This window comes from Ambystoma mexicanum, chromosome 6p (genome assembly GCF_040938575.1).
Source record: "Ambystoma mexicanum isolate Mex_15411 chromosome 6p, UKY_AmexF1_1, whole genome shotgun sequence".
Taxonomy (NCBI): domain Eukaryota; kingdom Metazoa; phylum Chordata; class Amphibia; order Caudata; family Ambystomatidae; genus Ambystoma; species Ambystoma mexicanum.
Genome location: NC_090935.1, coordinates 43,875,260 through 43,889,658, shown reverse-complemented (window position 1 = coordinate 43,889,658; position 14,399 = coordinate 43,875,260). Strand labels below are relative to the sequence as shown.

The 14,399-nt window shown below is 47.9% G+C and overlaps 1 protein-coding gene across 1 annotated transcript in view; it reads right to left on the bottom strand.

The window, feature by feature from the left end:
* The window catches only part of LOC138511185 (killer cell lectin-like receptor subfamily B member 1B allele A), a 74,412-nt gene that overhangs the window by 36,575 nt on the left and 23,438 nt on the right, over positions 1-14,399 (bottom strand). The window contains exon 3 of the mRNA XM_069626697.1: positions 4,714-4,872. Coding sequence (XP_069482798.1) covers positions 4,714-4,872 — 159 coding nt within the window. The remainder of the gene's footprint in view (positions 1-4,713; positions 4,873-14,399) is intronic.

The following is a 14,399-nucleotide window of genomic DNA, read 5'->3' as shown; positions in this document are numbered from 1 at the left end:
AGGTGTGTAACTGGCGGGGGAGGGGCCTGGACCCGAGATCAGAGGGTAGCCAGGTAACCAATGCAGTTTCAGATTCAGCCAGGAGATCAGCAGGGGAGAGGAGGAGAGAAAGCAGAAGCAAATAGGAAGGTCTTGAGGTGCTTCCAGAACCAGAGATGGTTCTCTCAAGTTTCAGAGAGGCAGGGAGGCTAATCCAGAGAGAGGCTCCAGCAGAGGAAAGAGATCTACCACCAACTCGCTGATTGGAGAAGCGAATGGCCCTGAGGGAGTTGGAGGTGGAGGAGTGAAGAGCTCGAGAAGGAAGATATTTAGGAAGAGAGAGTTGAAGGTATTGAGGTCCCAGGACCCAGAAGGCCTTGTGGACGGGCAGAGGGTTTTGAACTTAATCCTCACCGCCACTGGGAGCCAGTGAAGAGATTTCAGTCCTGGAGAGATATGTTCCCTGGGGTTGAAGCCAAGGACAAGTCTTGCAGTCCTGTTTTGGATGAGTTGCAGAGGGCAGAGAGTAGAGACATACAGCTTTAGATAGAGGCTGTTGCAATAGTCCAGCGTAGAGAGAACCAGAGCTCTGGAGACAGTGAGCTTCTGGGGGATGGAGAGGAAAGGAAGAATACCTCTGAGGAGGTGCAGCTGGTAGTGTGACGTCTTAGAGATGTCAGAGATGTGAGGAGAGAAGGAAAGTATGGAGTCGAAGATGACATCAAGGTTTTTTAGCCTCACAGGTGGGAGCAGGAAGAGGGCTAAGAGAGTCCGGCCAGAGAGTGACAGGAAAGGAGGGAGTAGGTGTGCCAATGAGGAGAATCTCAGTCTTACTGGCATTAAGGCAGAGATCATTGGTGGCACCCCACTCCTGGATGGCAGACAGACAGTCAAAGATGAGAGAAGGAGAAGAGGTGGAGGAAGGGAGCCTGAATATGAGTTGAGTGTCATCCATAGCACTGAATGTTGGGGTAGAGACCAGCAATGCAGTGGGCAAGAAGTGCCAGATATTAGTGGAACAGCCGGGGAGAGTGGTTAGACCCCTGGAGAACATCACAGGTAGAGATAGAGGAGAGGAAGGACCCGAGTTGGACCTGGGAGGGTTGATCGGAGAAGAAAGAGGTCAGCCAAGCCTGGGCTTGATCAGGGATACCCAGGTTATCACGGAGATGGTTGAGCACGATGGCATGGTTGACCGTGTCAAAGAAAGAAGAAATATCAAGTAAGATGAGGACACAGGGGATGTTGGAATCGAGGTTGGATAGCAGGTCTTCACAGATGTTCTGGAGAGCAGTTTCCGTGCTTCTTGCAGCTCTGAAGTCAAACTGATGGTCATGGAGACAACCAACAAATTCAGTGTGAAGATTAAGCTGGAAGATGGCCAGCCTTTCGAGGAGTTTGCCCAGGAAAGGTGTGATGGAGATTGGGCAATAATTAGCGGGCAGGAAGGATCGTCAGAGGGTTTCTTAAGAAGAGGGTGCTCAAGGGAGTGCTTCAGGGGGGAGGGTAAGACTCCAGTGGCAAAGGGGTGGTTGCAGAAGTCAGCCAGAGCAGGAGCCAGGGCGTCAATGTGGTTTTGGAGGAACAGGGGTGAACCTGTTTTGACAAGACTTTCATAGATCAGACTTAACTAGAAACCTTGTCTGAGGAGAACAGTGGAAAGGCTGAGAAGGAGGGAGGAGAAGTGGCTAAAGAAGGGCCAGAGGAAGAGCAGCGGGTAGATGGAAGAGGGGGAGAGGAAGAGAGAGATGATAGGATATCCTGAGTTTTAGAGATGAAATGAGAAGCCAGGGCCGTGCAGAGGGCCTGGGAGGGGCCAGCCGAGGTAGAGACTGCAGCAGGTTTGGCCAGCTCCTTGCAGATGTTAAAGAGTTTGGCCGAGCTGTTAGATGCTGTGGAGACGTGAGCTTAGATGTGGGCTCTCTTCTTGGTGCGGACAGAGAGCAGGTATTGCCTTTGGAGCAGACGGCAGGCCAGTTTGTCGGAGGATGTACCGAACGCATGATATTTCCTCTCAGGCACCCCGCACTTGCATTGAAGGGTGACGAGATCTGAGTCATACCAAGAGGCACTTGGCCTTGAGCTTTAAGAGGATCCTCATGACAGGAGCAAGAACATCAGGAGTATCAGATATAGCAGAGTGGAGAATGGAAAGGGCTCTGTCAGGGTGTGAGTCAGCCAAGGGGAGTGGGGTGGGGGTGAGAAAGTGGCAGCAAAAGCCTCAACTGACACACGATTCATGGGTCGGATAACCGAGAAGGTAGGTGGCAGTGCTGGAGTTGGCTTGGCCTGAGGGGTAAAGAGGGTGAGATGGGAGGAAAGGAGAAAGTTTTCACCCCAGGAGAGAGGAGTGGTGAGAGGGATCAAAAGGGGAAGGTCTGAAGAGATCAGAAAATCCAGAGTGTGCACTGCAGAGTGAGTCGGGCAGAGGGGAGAATAGAGAAAGAGAGTGTCATAGAGGGCACGAAAGAGTCCAGTTAAAGGACAGGAAGCATCCATGTGGATGTTGAAGTCTCCAAGAAGGAGGAGTTGAGTGGTTGAGACCAGGACAGAAGAGGAGAGGTCCGCCCACTCAGAGAGAAAGGAGGAGATCTGACCAGGTGGCCGATCGATAGTAGCCACAGTAAGGAAATGGGCAGGAGAGAGAGAGAGCCTGCAGACGAGGCATTCGAAAGAGGAGTAGGCCTGCGTAGGAATGACAGAGGCAGGAATCCACTCAGGGAAGATCAGGGCTACACCCCCTCCGAACAGTTGAATCTGGGCACAGAGAGGATCTTGTAGCCATCAGGGAGGAGAGTGTCAGAGCTTGTGACAGAGCTGGCCGTGAACCATGTCTCAGTGAGACTGAGGACATAGAGGTCAAGTTCCTCGAGGAGGCGGCAGATGTCAGAGGAGTGTTTGACAGCTGAGCGAGAGTTTAGATGGCAATATGGAGAAGGTTACCGTCCTTAAACGTCTTCCGGGAAGGGGTACAAATCAAAGGTACACCCTGCAAAGGTGTAGAAGCAGCCCGAGGGGTGGCAGAAGAGGAAGGAGGAGAGGGCAAGGTAGCCAAGGAGGAGACAGCACGGGGAGATGAGGAAACAGTGGAGGGGAGAGAGGGGACAGCAGGAGAAGAAAGGAAATTGATGAGGCGCGGGAAGCTTCTACCAAAGAGGAGAAGGTTAGCTTGAGGGCCTTGGACCAAGACGGTGCCACCATTAATGGGAGAGGAAGAGAAGGGGGAGAGCACAGAGACCATATGTAGAGTCCATAGGTCTGGCGAGGGAACGACAAAAAGGATGTCAGTGAAAGTTTGCCTGGAGGAGGCACTGGCATAGGTGACAGCGATAGGGAGGCCTGTGTTGGAGACTAGGATGTTTTTTTTAAACTTCTTCCTACCAGATTTAGTGAGGAGAGCAGGATAGTCGATAGAGAAGCAGTTAGAAAAGATAGGAGGGACAGAGATCCCCATAGAGTAGGTAGGGAGAGGAGGGAAGAGGAAGGGAGTGGGACGGGGTGAAGAAGAGCACTAGGGAAGGACACAGGGCAGGGTGCAAGCAGACTAGACAGAGACGAGACAAGTTGACAATTGGACAAGTTGGCAGTTGGACAAGATGAAAGGCGCTCAGATAGTGGTAGAAGGTTCGCTAAATGAGTGCTTTGCTAGGAGACAAAACAACAGAACGGCACTAGTTTCACAATGCAATTTTTAAATACAGGAGAAAAAACACCTACATTTGAGAGTCCTGGATAGTGGGGAAAAAGCCTAGGTTTCACAATGCAATTTTAAATACTCACAATGCAATTATAAACAGGAGAAAGCACGCCTACGTTTGAGAGTCCTGAATAGTGAGGAAAAGTCCTAGGTTTCACAACGCAATTTTAAAAAAACAGGAGAAATAAACACATCTAGGTTTGAGAGTCTGCTATGTAGACCGGTTTTTCAGGGAGGAGTGAGGTTTCACCATTTTCAGGGTGGAGTGAGGTGTCACCATTTAACCAAAGTGTATGATCCTGGGCAAATCATTTAATTGCACTGTGTCTTATCTGCAGCTCTGTGGTTCTGATTCACTTCATAGCTTATGTTAATATATCATGCTTTTGTAAAAGAAGCCTCATGACCATAGAGTTGCTCCATGTACAATGATACTGTGTGGAATCAGGCACTCTGCATTTAGAGGGGAAAATAGCAGTACCCTCCTCACCCTCACAATGCTGGATACTCAGCTCTCTGGCATGCGCCTATGCGCCATTCCCCTCGGTGCGGTAGAAGAAGGGGTGGGGCACAGATTATGTTGGCAGGCTTTCCAGGACACTCCTGCGTGCTAGGATGATTGGATGCCCAGTCTGGATCCGGTAAATGAAGCACCCACACACAGAGCTGCTAGGTTTTCACTGTGTGCATGTGTGGCATTTCCATATTCTTGTGTGATATTTTGAGTGGCACTTAGAGGGGCTTAGGGCATCCCACCTGATGCTAAACAGCCGAACAGAAGAATATGGCCGAGAGCAGCCGGTTTGATGGGTTCAGGGCAGCAGATGCGATTAGTGGGACCCTCACCGGGCAGATAAGGTCTATGAAAGGACATCTTGGAGAAGGAAAGGTTACTGAGGAACAGCAGGTGTCTTAAGCATAGTTTCAAGGCATTCTTGCTCTTGAAGATTAACAACGGGTAATCGCTGAGTAATGTTCATCGCAGCCTCCATTTCTCAGGCTAAATGCAATATTGTGAGTTAGTTGTTGCGGGTTACCTGCAAGGGCCGCCCAGTTCTCGAGCTTTTCCTCTGTGCTCCTCAGAGCAGCTCTGGTTTGGTTCAGGGTATTCTGCGTCTCGTTGTGACGCTCAACCATCTGCTGGAGACTCGCTGCATACCTTTCAATTTCAGCAGCAGAGTCCTCTCTCTTCAGCACTAAAGATAAAAGAAGGACTGGGGTTAAATGGGGCTTTTACTACATGTATAGGTCATTATCTGTTCATACTATGCTGTTATGCTACTTTATGCTATGCTCTTGTTATCTCACATTATGGAATGGCACGATAACGGGAATGTGCAAGCAAGGTTCTATACAAATATGTATACTTTAATCAAATACCACCATCTTCAATAGAACTATCTAGAAAACACTGTACTAAGCCCACTGCGGTGGAAAGAACAGAGACGATGGAACAGAAAGAGGAATGTTGCACTCTGGGTATGATTACAGTGGTGATAGGCACATGTTTAACAACAAAAAATGATATGCCTTCCAGTTATTGGTAAACAGTACCTCATTTCAGGTTTTTGGTGGCTTGACAGTGTCGAATTTGGCTTTGAACAGTGATGCGAGTGTGTCAAGCTTAATTTGGGCACGGTGGATCAGGTGGGCCCAAGCAGCAGGCAGGCATTGAAACAGGTTGAAGTGTGGTAGCTCTGGGTGGCTCGAGGGTGGCTTTCAGCGATGCAAGTCAGGGTGTTCATTATGATCTCTTTGAGGCAGAGTCGGGCTGTAACCATCGGGAAGGGTCAAGTCGGTGGGTGATGGTAGTTGAAAAGTTGATCCTCTTGATCTAAGCTGCAGTTCGACGATGCAGCAATTTCGAGGCGCGGTGTAACCCTAGTTTGAGTCAGCAAGTGGTACTCCGGCGGTTCGAGTCAGGTTCTGGTGTTGAGCGGTCTGTTTGAGCCTAGCAGGTGACGGGCTCAGCGAGGGCATGATGCAGTGTTCAGCAATGTGCAAGCAACTATATGAAAATTCAGAGTGCCAGCAAGAAGCACCTACCGCATCCCTCGGTCTAGATCACGTTGAGCTCGGTTTGGATGGCGTCCAACCCGTTTTGAGGCGACAGAATGGAAAGCCTTAGCAGAACTGGTCCTCCAGATGCTGTGAGTCACAATCCTGGGGCTCAAGAATAGGGTGAGTCATTTCAGTGTCTGCTCTTCCAGCCCTGGGAGATTCTGGTGCAGCAAGCGTCACCCCCAATGTGCCTTGGGAGTGGGTAGGGAGCAGAGATCTCCTCTGCCTTGGACTGCTCCTTCTTCGACTCAGTGGTTGAAGGCTTTGGAAAGTACAACTCTCCCAAAAGACGTCCAGTGAATCCTTCCTGGGTGTTCTTTCAAAGTGAATCAAAGAAGTGGTGGGAGACCCCTTATTTTAAAGGTAAATGTCCACAAATGATGGGACTAAAGCTAGCTTGCCTTATTGGTCCTATCCCTGTACTTGAAAGAAGTGGACTTTGCCCTTCTGACATCACACCCAAAGTGCATTACTCTAGAGGATGACAGGGGACAGGAAGGAGAGAAAGAGGCAGATTGAAGCAAAATGGTGGATGTCTCCCTCCACTGTACAGAGCCCCCCTGATCACTCTAATCCCAACCCTCGCCTCTCACTAGGCTCAAAGGCCCTTAGAAATGCAGCACACTGTTGTGAGGCATACACCCTTCTTTGATGCGTGGGACCAGGGCAGCTGCCGTATGAGTGGCTGTCTCTTGCAGAGTGTATTACCTACTATCACAAAGAGAAGAACAAAGAGGCATGGCTATTCAGATTCCTGTCCTGTCCTTGGGCAGGCTCAGCATGTCTGGCCAGAATACACACCACCTTCCACTGCTGAGCTGATATCAACTCGTATGTGACTGCAATGATCATAAGTAGCGCCATGCACCATGCCTTAACTCAGGCATAGCTTTATTTTAGAGCTTACCCTGCCACCATCATGTGTTACTTATGTTCATCATAGATTTAGTGCAGGGGAGCATATCTTAAATGCAGCCCCTGCTAGGCAGAGAACCGACTGTCACTGCAGCTGTCAAATGTGCAACTGTGACCTCTGAACCGACTCTCTGTGCCACTGGTAGAGCAGGTGCTGCCAATCAGGATACTGTTGCTGCAGGAAACAGATGCACACTATGCTTTTGGCATAGAACTTATAAGCGGGAATCTGATCAGCAGATACAGCTTTCAGAGATGGAGTTACCCGCATCATTTCAGTGCTTTACACCCTTGCCAGATGGCAATTCCTCACAGGTATGTTTCATGCCAGGCAATATCACATTCTGTCTGGCTGCATATGATATGCTATGCAGTTGTTGGTGTTATGGAGTGAACAGTATTTGCAATGTACGTATGTGTTGAATATCATTATCCTCTTACCTGTTTCCGCTCATAGTAGCAACCAGATTCTGCGTGATAATTAGATGCAAAACCTCACACCCATCAATTTTACCCACAGCATCACTTAGCGACTGGTTGCGACTCCTTGCACATTCAATAACAATCACCTGAATAAATGCAGACACTTAGCTCACCTGTGCCCGACGTGTGTAGCAAATTGCAAGACCACTATTGTGAATGTTTCCAGTCATTTCAGCGAACGTATCTGGGTCTGATATCCAATGTATTGTTTAATTATGCAATACAGTGTCAGACCATGAAATTGATGGGACCTGGGAGCTAGCTACTTCCTGCTTATAGCCTAGAAGAGCCTGGCTAGCTTGACACCAACGGCTACCAGGAGCTACATTTGTCTCCCCTGGCCAGGAATTTGCAGAAATGTATAAATAAACATTAAGACACATCTATATGAATTTTAAAGCATAAGGGGTCATAAATCACATCTCATGTGCAAGTTAGATTTGTGGAACGCTGTGCACTAGCTCCTTGTTCCCCAATGGCAGCTCCTGGTCACTCGTTAATGTGGGACCCTTAGGAGCTGCCTTTAACTTAATTGTGAGCACTGCCATGGCCCTCTGCAGGTGCAGATCAGCTTCTCATCTGCCACACCAATGGTAGCTCAGTGCATTACAAAGGCCACATAACCCAACATAACCATTAACTCCACGTCCCTCTTCCTTGTCACCTTCTTAAGTCTATGAAGGATACCCGCATCCTTACCGACATACTACTTTTGTTTTTTGTGGTCCTTCCTCTCTCTGCCCCCTTTCCCATGCAGTGCACTAAGTAGCACCCGCAAGATCAGCTCAGGCCTTTTTTTTTATGTCGGCTTATGCAGGGCCCGCAGAATGCTATGGTTACCGGCAGGAACTGTAATGCTTCAGAAGCTGCTTCGGCTAGACCTGTAGCAGCATAATTAGCAGCAGGGCAGCACATGGGCAATCAGGAGGTTGGTAGGGCACTTTCCATTCTGGGCAATGCAAAACCTGAACGGGGGCGGGGCACAAGGCTGGTCCCGATGAAGGGTTCCTCTGGGTGAGGAAGCAGAGCCAGAGCTTCCCTGGCGGGAGTGCCTCATTCTAAGACCGAGCAGGTAAGTGGCAGTATGGAAAGTGTACACGTGTGTGTTGTCATTTATTCTGCACTGCAGTACACAGTGTTTCACTGGAGATGGTGGGCAAAAGGGACAGGAAGACCCGGGACAGGTCCCACAGATGCAATGGGCAGGTATCCCAAGAGCAGCTTGAAATAATTATGGATTTTCTGGAAAAAGGAGGGAAGCGAAGAAGGAGGTCCCATGGAAGGTCTTCCACCTCTTTTTCTTATATTTCCTCCACCATTTCTTCCTCATCCTCATGGAAAGTTCAGGGATATTGATGTCAGAGGAGGCAGTGTTCCAATGGAGGCTGGGCTGGGCATCATAGCACACATTAGGGAGAATCCAGCCCTGGCCACGTCTTTGTGGGTAGATCCAAGTCTATTGGATTAGATCAGTCGCACAGTGGTGTCTGTTGAAGAAGCAAATGCTTCAGAGTCAATCGACTGCAACTTGGAGGCCTCCTTAAAAAAGTATTTTATGGGCTCAGGCCTGGCACTGCGGTTGTCTGTATTTATAGCTTACACGGCTAATTCAGTTCTGCGGGACTTAGATTCTTTTCTCCAAGCCCTGGTCAAAGGGGTGGTTTGAACAGCACTGAGTGAAATGATCCAGTGACGGGTTCGAGCTGGTCTCAAATCTGGAATTCGGCAACATGCGGGTGAACACTCTAGCCTCAGGGGTATTGATCCTAGGCGGCCAGAGTTTCTGGACTAGAGGCTGGAAGGGGGAACCGTCGCAAAGTACCAAGCTAATCTAGCTTCCATCATTTGGCAAGGATCTGCTTGAAGAACAAATTAACAGAGTCATGAAAAGGGCATATGAAAGGACTAATCCCTTTCAAGCAAAGCCAAAGCCCTCATCTTCCAAGATTTAGTCTTCAAGCAAGGTTTCAGGCATTCCTTCAACGAGTCGGGCAAGCGCGATATCCACAGAAAAATGCCCTCATAAATGCGTCAAAAGCAGTTTCCTCCAAGGCAGGGCTGCCCTAAACTTTCCACCCCTGATTATCCACTGGGGGAAGGGGTTCTAACCTACTTTTCAAGCATTTGGGCAGCAGAAGTCACAGATGCCTGAGGGGTTTCAGTGGTCAAGGAGGGTTACAGAATAGTCTTCGGTTCTACTTCGTGGCCTTCAAGCTTTCGAGAGATGCCTCTACCAAACTCCTGGAAAAGAAGGTAGCGCTATTGGTGGGATCAGTGCTGTACTATGGCAGCAGGCCATAAAAGGGGTTCTTCAGGAAACTGGCAGGGCAAGGGCTTTGTTGCAGTCCTATTTTTTGTCAGAAAACCTTCAGGAGAATGGCATCCAGTTTTGGACCTGACGGACTGCAACAAGTTCATCAGACCAATTTGATACAAAATGACTCTACTGCAGCAGATTATCCCTATGGTGTTCCACGACAATATCCATAAGTGCCACGGATGTGGAGACCACATATATCTCCAGATTCCGATATGGCCAGCACATTGTTAATTTCTTGAATTTGCAGTAAGTACAGGAATGGAGCTTTCAGTTTTGTGCGCTTCCCTTCAAGTGGAGGTCTGCTCCCTGGGTGTCCATGAGACTCTCACCCCGGTGGTGGCCTATATCCATTTGAAGGGGATACTTGGTCACCCGTACTTGGACCATTGCATGATGCATGCCCTAAGCCACAGGGAAGCACTGGCTTACATCCAGGAGGCGATCTTCATCACTGCGGGATCCGGCTGAACTGGGTAAGTCCTCTCTGATACCATCCCAGGACCTCTAGTTCATTGGGGTCAGGTTCTTACCATGGAAAGGGTTGGCCTGTCTACAAGTGGGCAGAATTATCAGGTTGAGCCAGTATCCACAGGAGTTCTCGCCCTCCCATAAATCCCAGTATGACCTTGGTTGAGATCTCAGGAGGACATGGCTCCAGCCATACGTGTGGCCCCTGGACTCACAGGTATCTCAGGCCAGTATTCTGTCACATTCTGCACCACTCATCTCCCTTGAGGGGACATCTGGAATCTACCATTTCCCTCTTCCCATCCATTAGACAAGCCCTCGACTGGTGGTTCAACATCAACAACCTCAGAAAAGGAGTTCAGTTGTCTCTGCCCCCGTTCAAGGTGGCGACCGTGGATGCCAAGACGAGGGGTTGGGGGTCTACTCGGGGGAACCAGAGGGCTCAGGGTAGGTGTAGCCAGTGGCAGATGGCCAGATTCTCGAATTGGAAGAAGTTAGCAGGGATCTCTCAGGCCCTCCGATACTTCCAATTCAACCTGCATGACACTGTGTGTGATGGCCCAGAAGGACAGCAGATTTGCTGTGGCCTTTGTCAACTGAAGGAGGGGAGGAGGAAAGGATCTCCTTCGCTGAACCGACTTTATCCTAGGAATGGCTACATGGGCGGGAGCCTGTAGATCAGCGCTGTTGGTGGTACACATCAGAGTGGTGGACAATCAGGTTGCAGATTTCATGAGACTTACCCCATGTTGCAGTCTCTGCGTCTCTGTGTCTTCACAGAACTAACAGTGCAGCATTTTCAAAAGGAAGTAAAATAAACAGATTCCTGTGGTATGCCTAACACTTTAGGCTACAAATCGGTGGCTTCATAGCCTAAATACGGAAGAGCTTGATCATTTGTGACCCGTGAAAGCCATAGATATGTAAAAAGTGAAAGGGAGTTTACCCATCCTAATTCACACAGTAGGGGAAAGGCCCTGCAAGTGTGGGGTCTGGTCTGAGAAGTAAAGTGGGGGGATGGGCGGGGGTACTCATTCCTGGATTAGAAAATCACAAAACCATTTTCCTATATTGGGTGTGTGAATCGAGATCCTGTGCATTATAAATTGATAACACTACTCTCCTCACCCCGACCGGTAGAATTAGATGAAACTCGCTATTGGCTACCTTCAAATTCCAGGCACGTATTAGAAATCCACACCACAATAGTCACACATGGTGGAGAGGAGCTGATGTAAACATGTGTATACAAATGCTGTTTTCCTCTGCAGTATTTCTTTAATACCAACTCTTGCTTTTGATACTGGAGAAAATAAAATGTTCTAAATTTACTGATTGACGATGTGATTTATAAGTATTTAAACACACTCGCTGATAAGCGGTGATGCCATTATTAAAGTATTTGGTATTGTGCAGATCATATTTTGTAATATTGAAGATTCGTATTAACAAATAATAATTGACACAGTATGATTGCGTTCGTGTGTCACCTCCTAGCGAGATTATCACAGGGAGGCCAACTCTGTGTAATCAAGCCGTGTTAATATATATCTGATATCTTGTAGCGACTGAATAAAGTAAGGGGAACCCCTTTGATTTAAAAAAAATAAATAAATCCGAGTTGCAATGATACACAGTATTTTGGCCCAGGTTTGTGGAGTGGGATTATACACCAGGAGACGACAAATCAAGGATTTCCATTTAGTGAAAAGAGCAATATATCAACAAATATCTCTACACACAGTAAGGTAACTAACATGAAATAAACAAGGGGAACAAGGCTCATGTTCATTGGGTAAGGTAACTAACATGAAATAAACAAGGGGAACAAGGCTCATGCACATTGGGTAAGGTAACTAACATGAAATAAACAAGGGAACAAGGCTCGTGTTCATTGGATAAGGTAACTAACATGAAATAAACAAGGGAAACAAGGTTCATGTTCATTGAATAAGGTAACTAACATGAAATAAACAAGGGAACAAGGCTTGTGTTCATTGGGTAAGGTAACTAACATGAAATAAACAAGGGAAACAAGGTTCATGTTCATTGGATAAGGTAACTAACATGAAATAAACAAGGAGAACAAGGCTCATGTTCATTGTGTAAGGTAACTAACATGAAATAAACAAGGGGAACAAGGCTCATGTACATAGGGTAAGGTAACTAACATGAAATAAACAAGGGAACAAGACTTGTGTTCATTGGGTAAGGTAACTAACATGAAATAAACAAGGGGAACAAGGCTCATGTACATTGGGTAAGGTAACTAACATGAAATAAACAAGGGAACAAGGCTCATGTTCATTGGGTAAGGTAACTAACAGGAAATAAACAAGGGGAACAAGGCTCATGTACATTGGGTAAGGTAACTAACATGAAATAAACAAGGGAACAAGGCTCGTGTTCATTGGGTAAGGTAACTAACATGAAATAAACAAGGGAAACAAGGTTTGTGTTCATTGGATAAGGTAACTAACATGAAATAAACAAGGGGAACAAGGCTCATGTTCATTGTGTAAGGTACCTAACATGAAATAAACAAGGGGAACAAGGCTCATGTTCATTGGGTAATTGTAAGGAATCACTTTGTTCCTCGCGGCAGTCACGCGCGCTCTATGTCCATGTTTGGAGCGAGAGCCGCGTGACCACTGCGACGGTTAGAGAGTGGGCGAGGAAAGGGTCAGTGCTGTGTATGGCTCTGGGGAGCTCCCCTTTTTAAATAAAGATACCAACCTGTATATTGGTAGTCCGCAGCCTCTCTTCAATTGGCGACGAGAATCGGATGAAGGGGAGCTTGTCGCGGAGCCTCAGAGGGACGTCCAAGCCTGCCCGCGATTCTAGGGGCGGGCACAAACGGCGGACAAGGCAAGTCGCGTAGTGCAAGCGGCGGCAGAGAGAGACGGTCTCCGCAGCGGCCGGAAGGAGCGGCGCTGCAGGGAGAAGGCGTTGCGCATCCGAGTAACGACATAAGGAGAGGTGTGGGGCCGCACAGGGACTGTCTCTGCGGCGGCCTGGAGGCGTGGCGCTGCAGGGAGGCGGTCTCGGCGGCTCTGCAGAGGGACGTTCCCTCCGCCTCCAATCGGCGGTGAAAATACAGCTGATCCAAGTTGATGCCGCCCACCCTGTCTCTTATCCAACTGAAAGAGGTGAGGAGCAGGGGGTGGGAGGGGCGAAGCGCAACCAAGGAGGGAAGCTTTCACAGGAGATTTCTGAGGAGATAGAAAAAAAAAAAAAAATTTGGAACAGAGAACTGGGCTACATTAAGTAGCCATTTGAGACACAAACAGAAAGTGGATGAGATACAATACTAGGGGAAGTCTCGCCACGACTAAGAAGAACATTGGGGGAACAGTGACAGTGCACAGGTGCTTTTGGGTTTGAATATACACCAGCATAATAAACAAAAATGGCTGCAGCAAGTATGTCACCGCCGCCACCGTTCCTGGCAGAACCTGGAGCTCCACCAATAAGATGGGATAGGTGGAAGAAGTTATTTGATACTTACCTCATCGCTATAGGAGGGGATAAATTCGCATCAGCGAGAAAAGAAGCGATTTTACTACACAATTTGGGAACGGAAGGCAGGAGTGTGTATGATGGTTTGCCTGATCCTCCCCAGCAGGGTCAAGGGGAGGTGGATCAATATTCAATGGCGGAAAGAAAACTAGAAGCGCATTTTGAGGCTAAGAAAAATATAACCTTTGAGAGACACAAGTTTTTCCAAAGAATACAAGATCCGCAGGAACCAGTGGAAAACTTTATTGCAGCTTTGAGGTCTCTTAGCCATACATGCGAGTTTGGACTACTAAACGATTCTCTAATAAGGGACCAATTGGTTCGGTGCACAAATAATGTAAAGATACAAGAGAGGCTGTTGTCCAAGGATGCATCACTAGAGGTAGCTATAGATACGGCAAGAAGCATGGAACAGACACATAAGTACATGACTACTATGAAGGGAGAAAAATCGGAAGGAGAAGTAGCCGCGTTGAGAGGATTCCGTAAGGGGGTCCCGAACAAGGAGATAAGGTGCTACAAGTGTGGGAGTAACCGCTACATTTCAACAAGCATGTTCTGTCCAGCCAGGAACATATCCTGCTTAAAATGCAAGAAAAAGGGCCATTTTGCGAGAGTTTGCCGTGAATCTGGAGTGGTGCAAAACATTGAGGCAGGAGGAAGAATGCAGGAACAAGAAGAAGATCATGCAATGAGCATGAGTAGCCAGACAAAGCATGTACTGGAAATATCGGAAGTATCCAACAAAGGTGGAGCACCAACAGATGTGTTTATGATCAATGGGAGAGTAGTAACAATGAAGGTAGACAGTTGTTCACCGTGGACCTTGATGTCGAAAGCAACATTTTTGAGTTGCATGCAAGGAGATGAAAGGCAGTTGAAGGAACACAATATTGAACCCCATGCATATGGGAATGTGAGAATTGAAGTTGTAGGGATGTTCCAGGCTTCCATAAA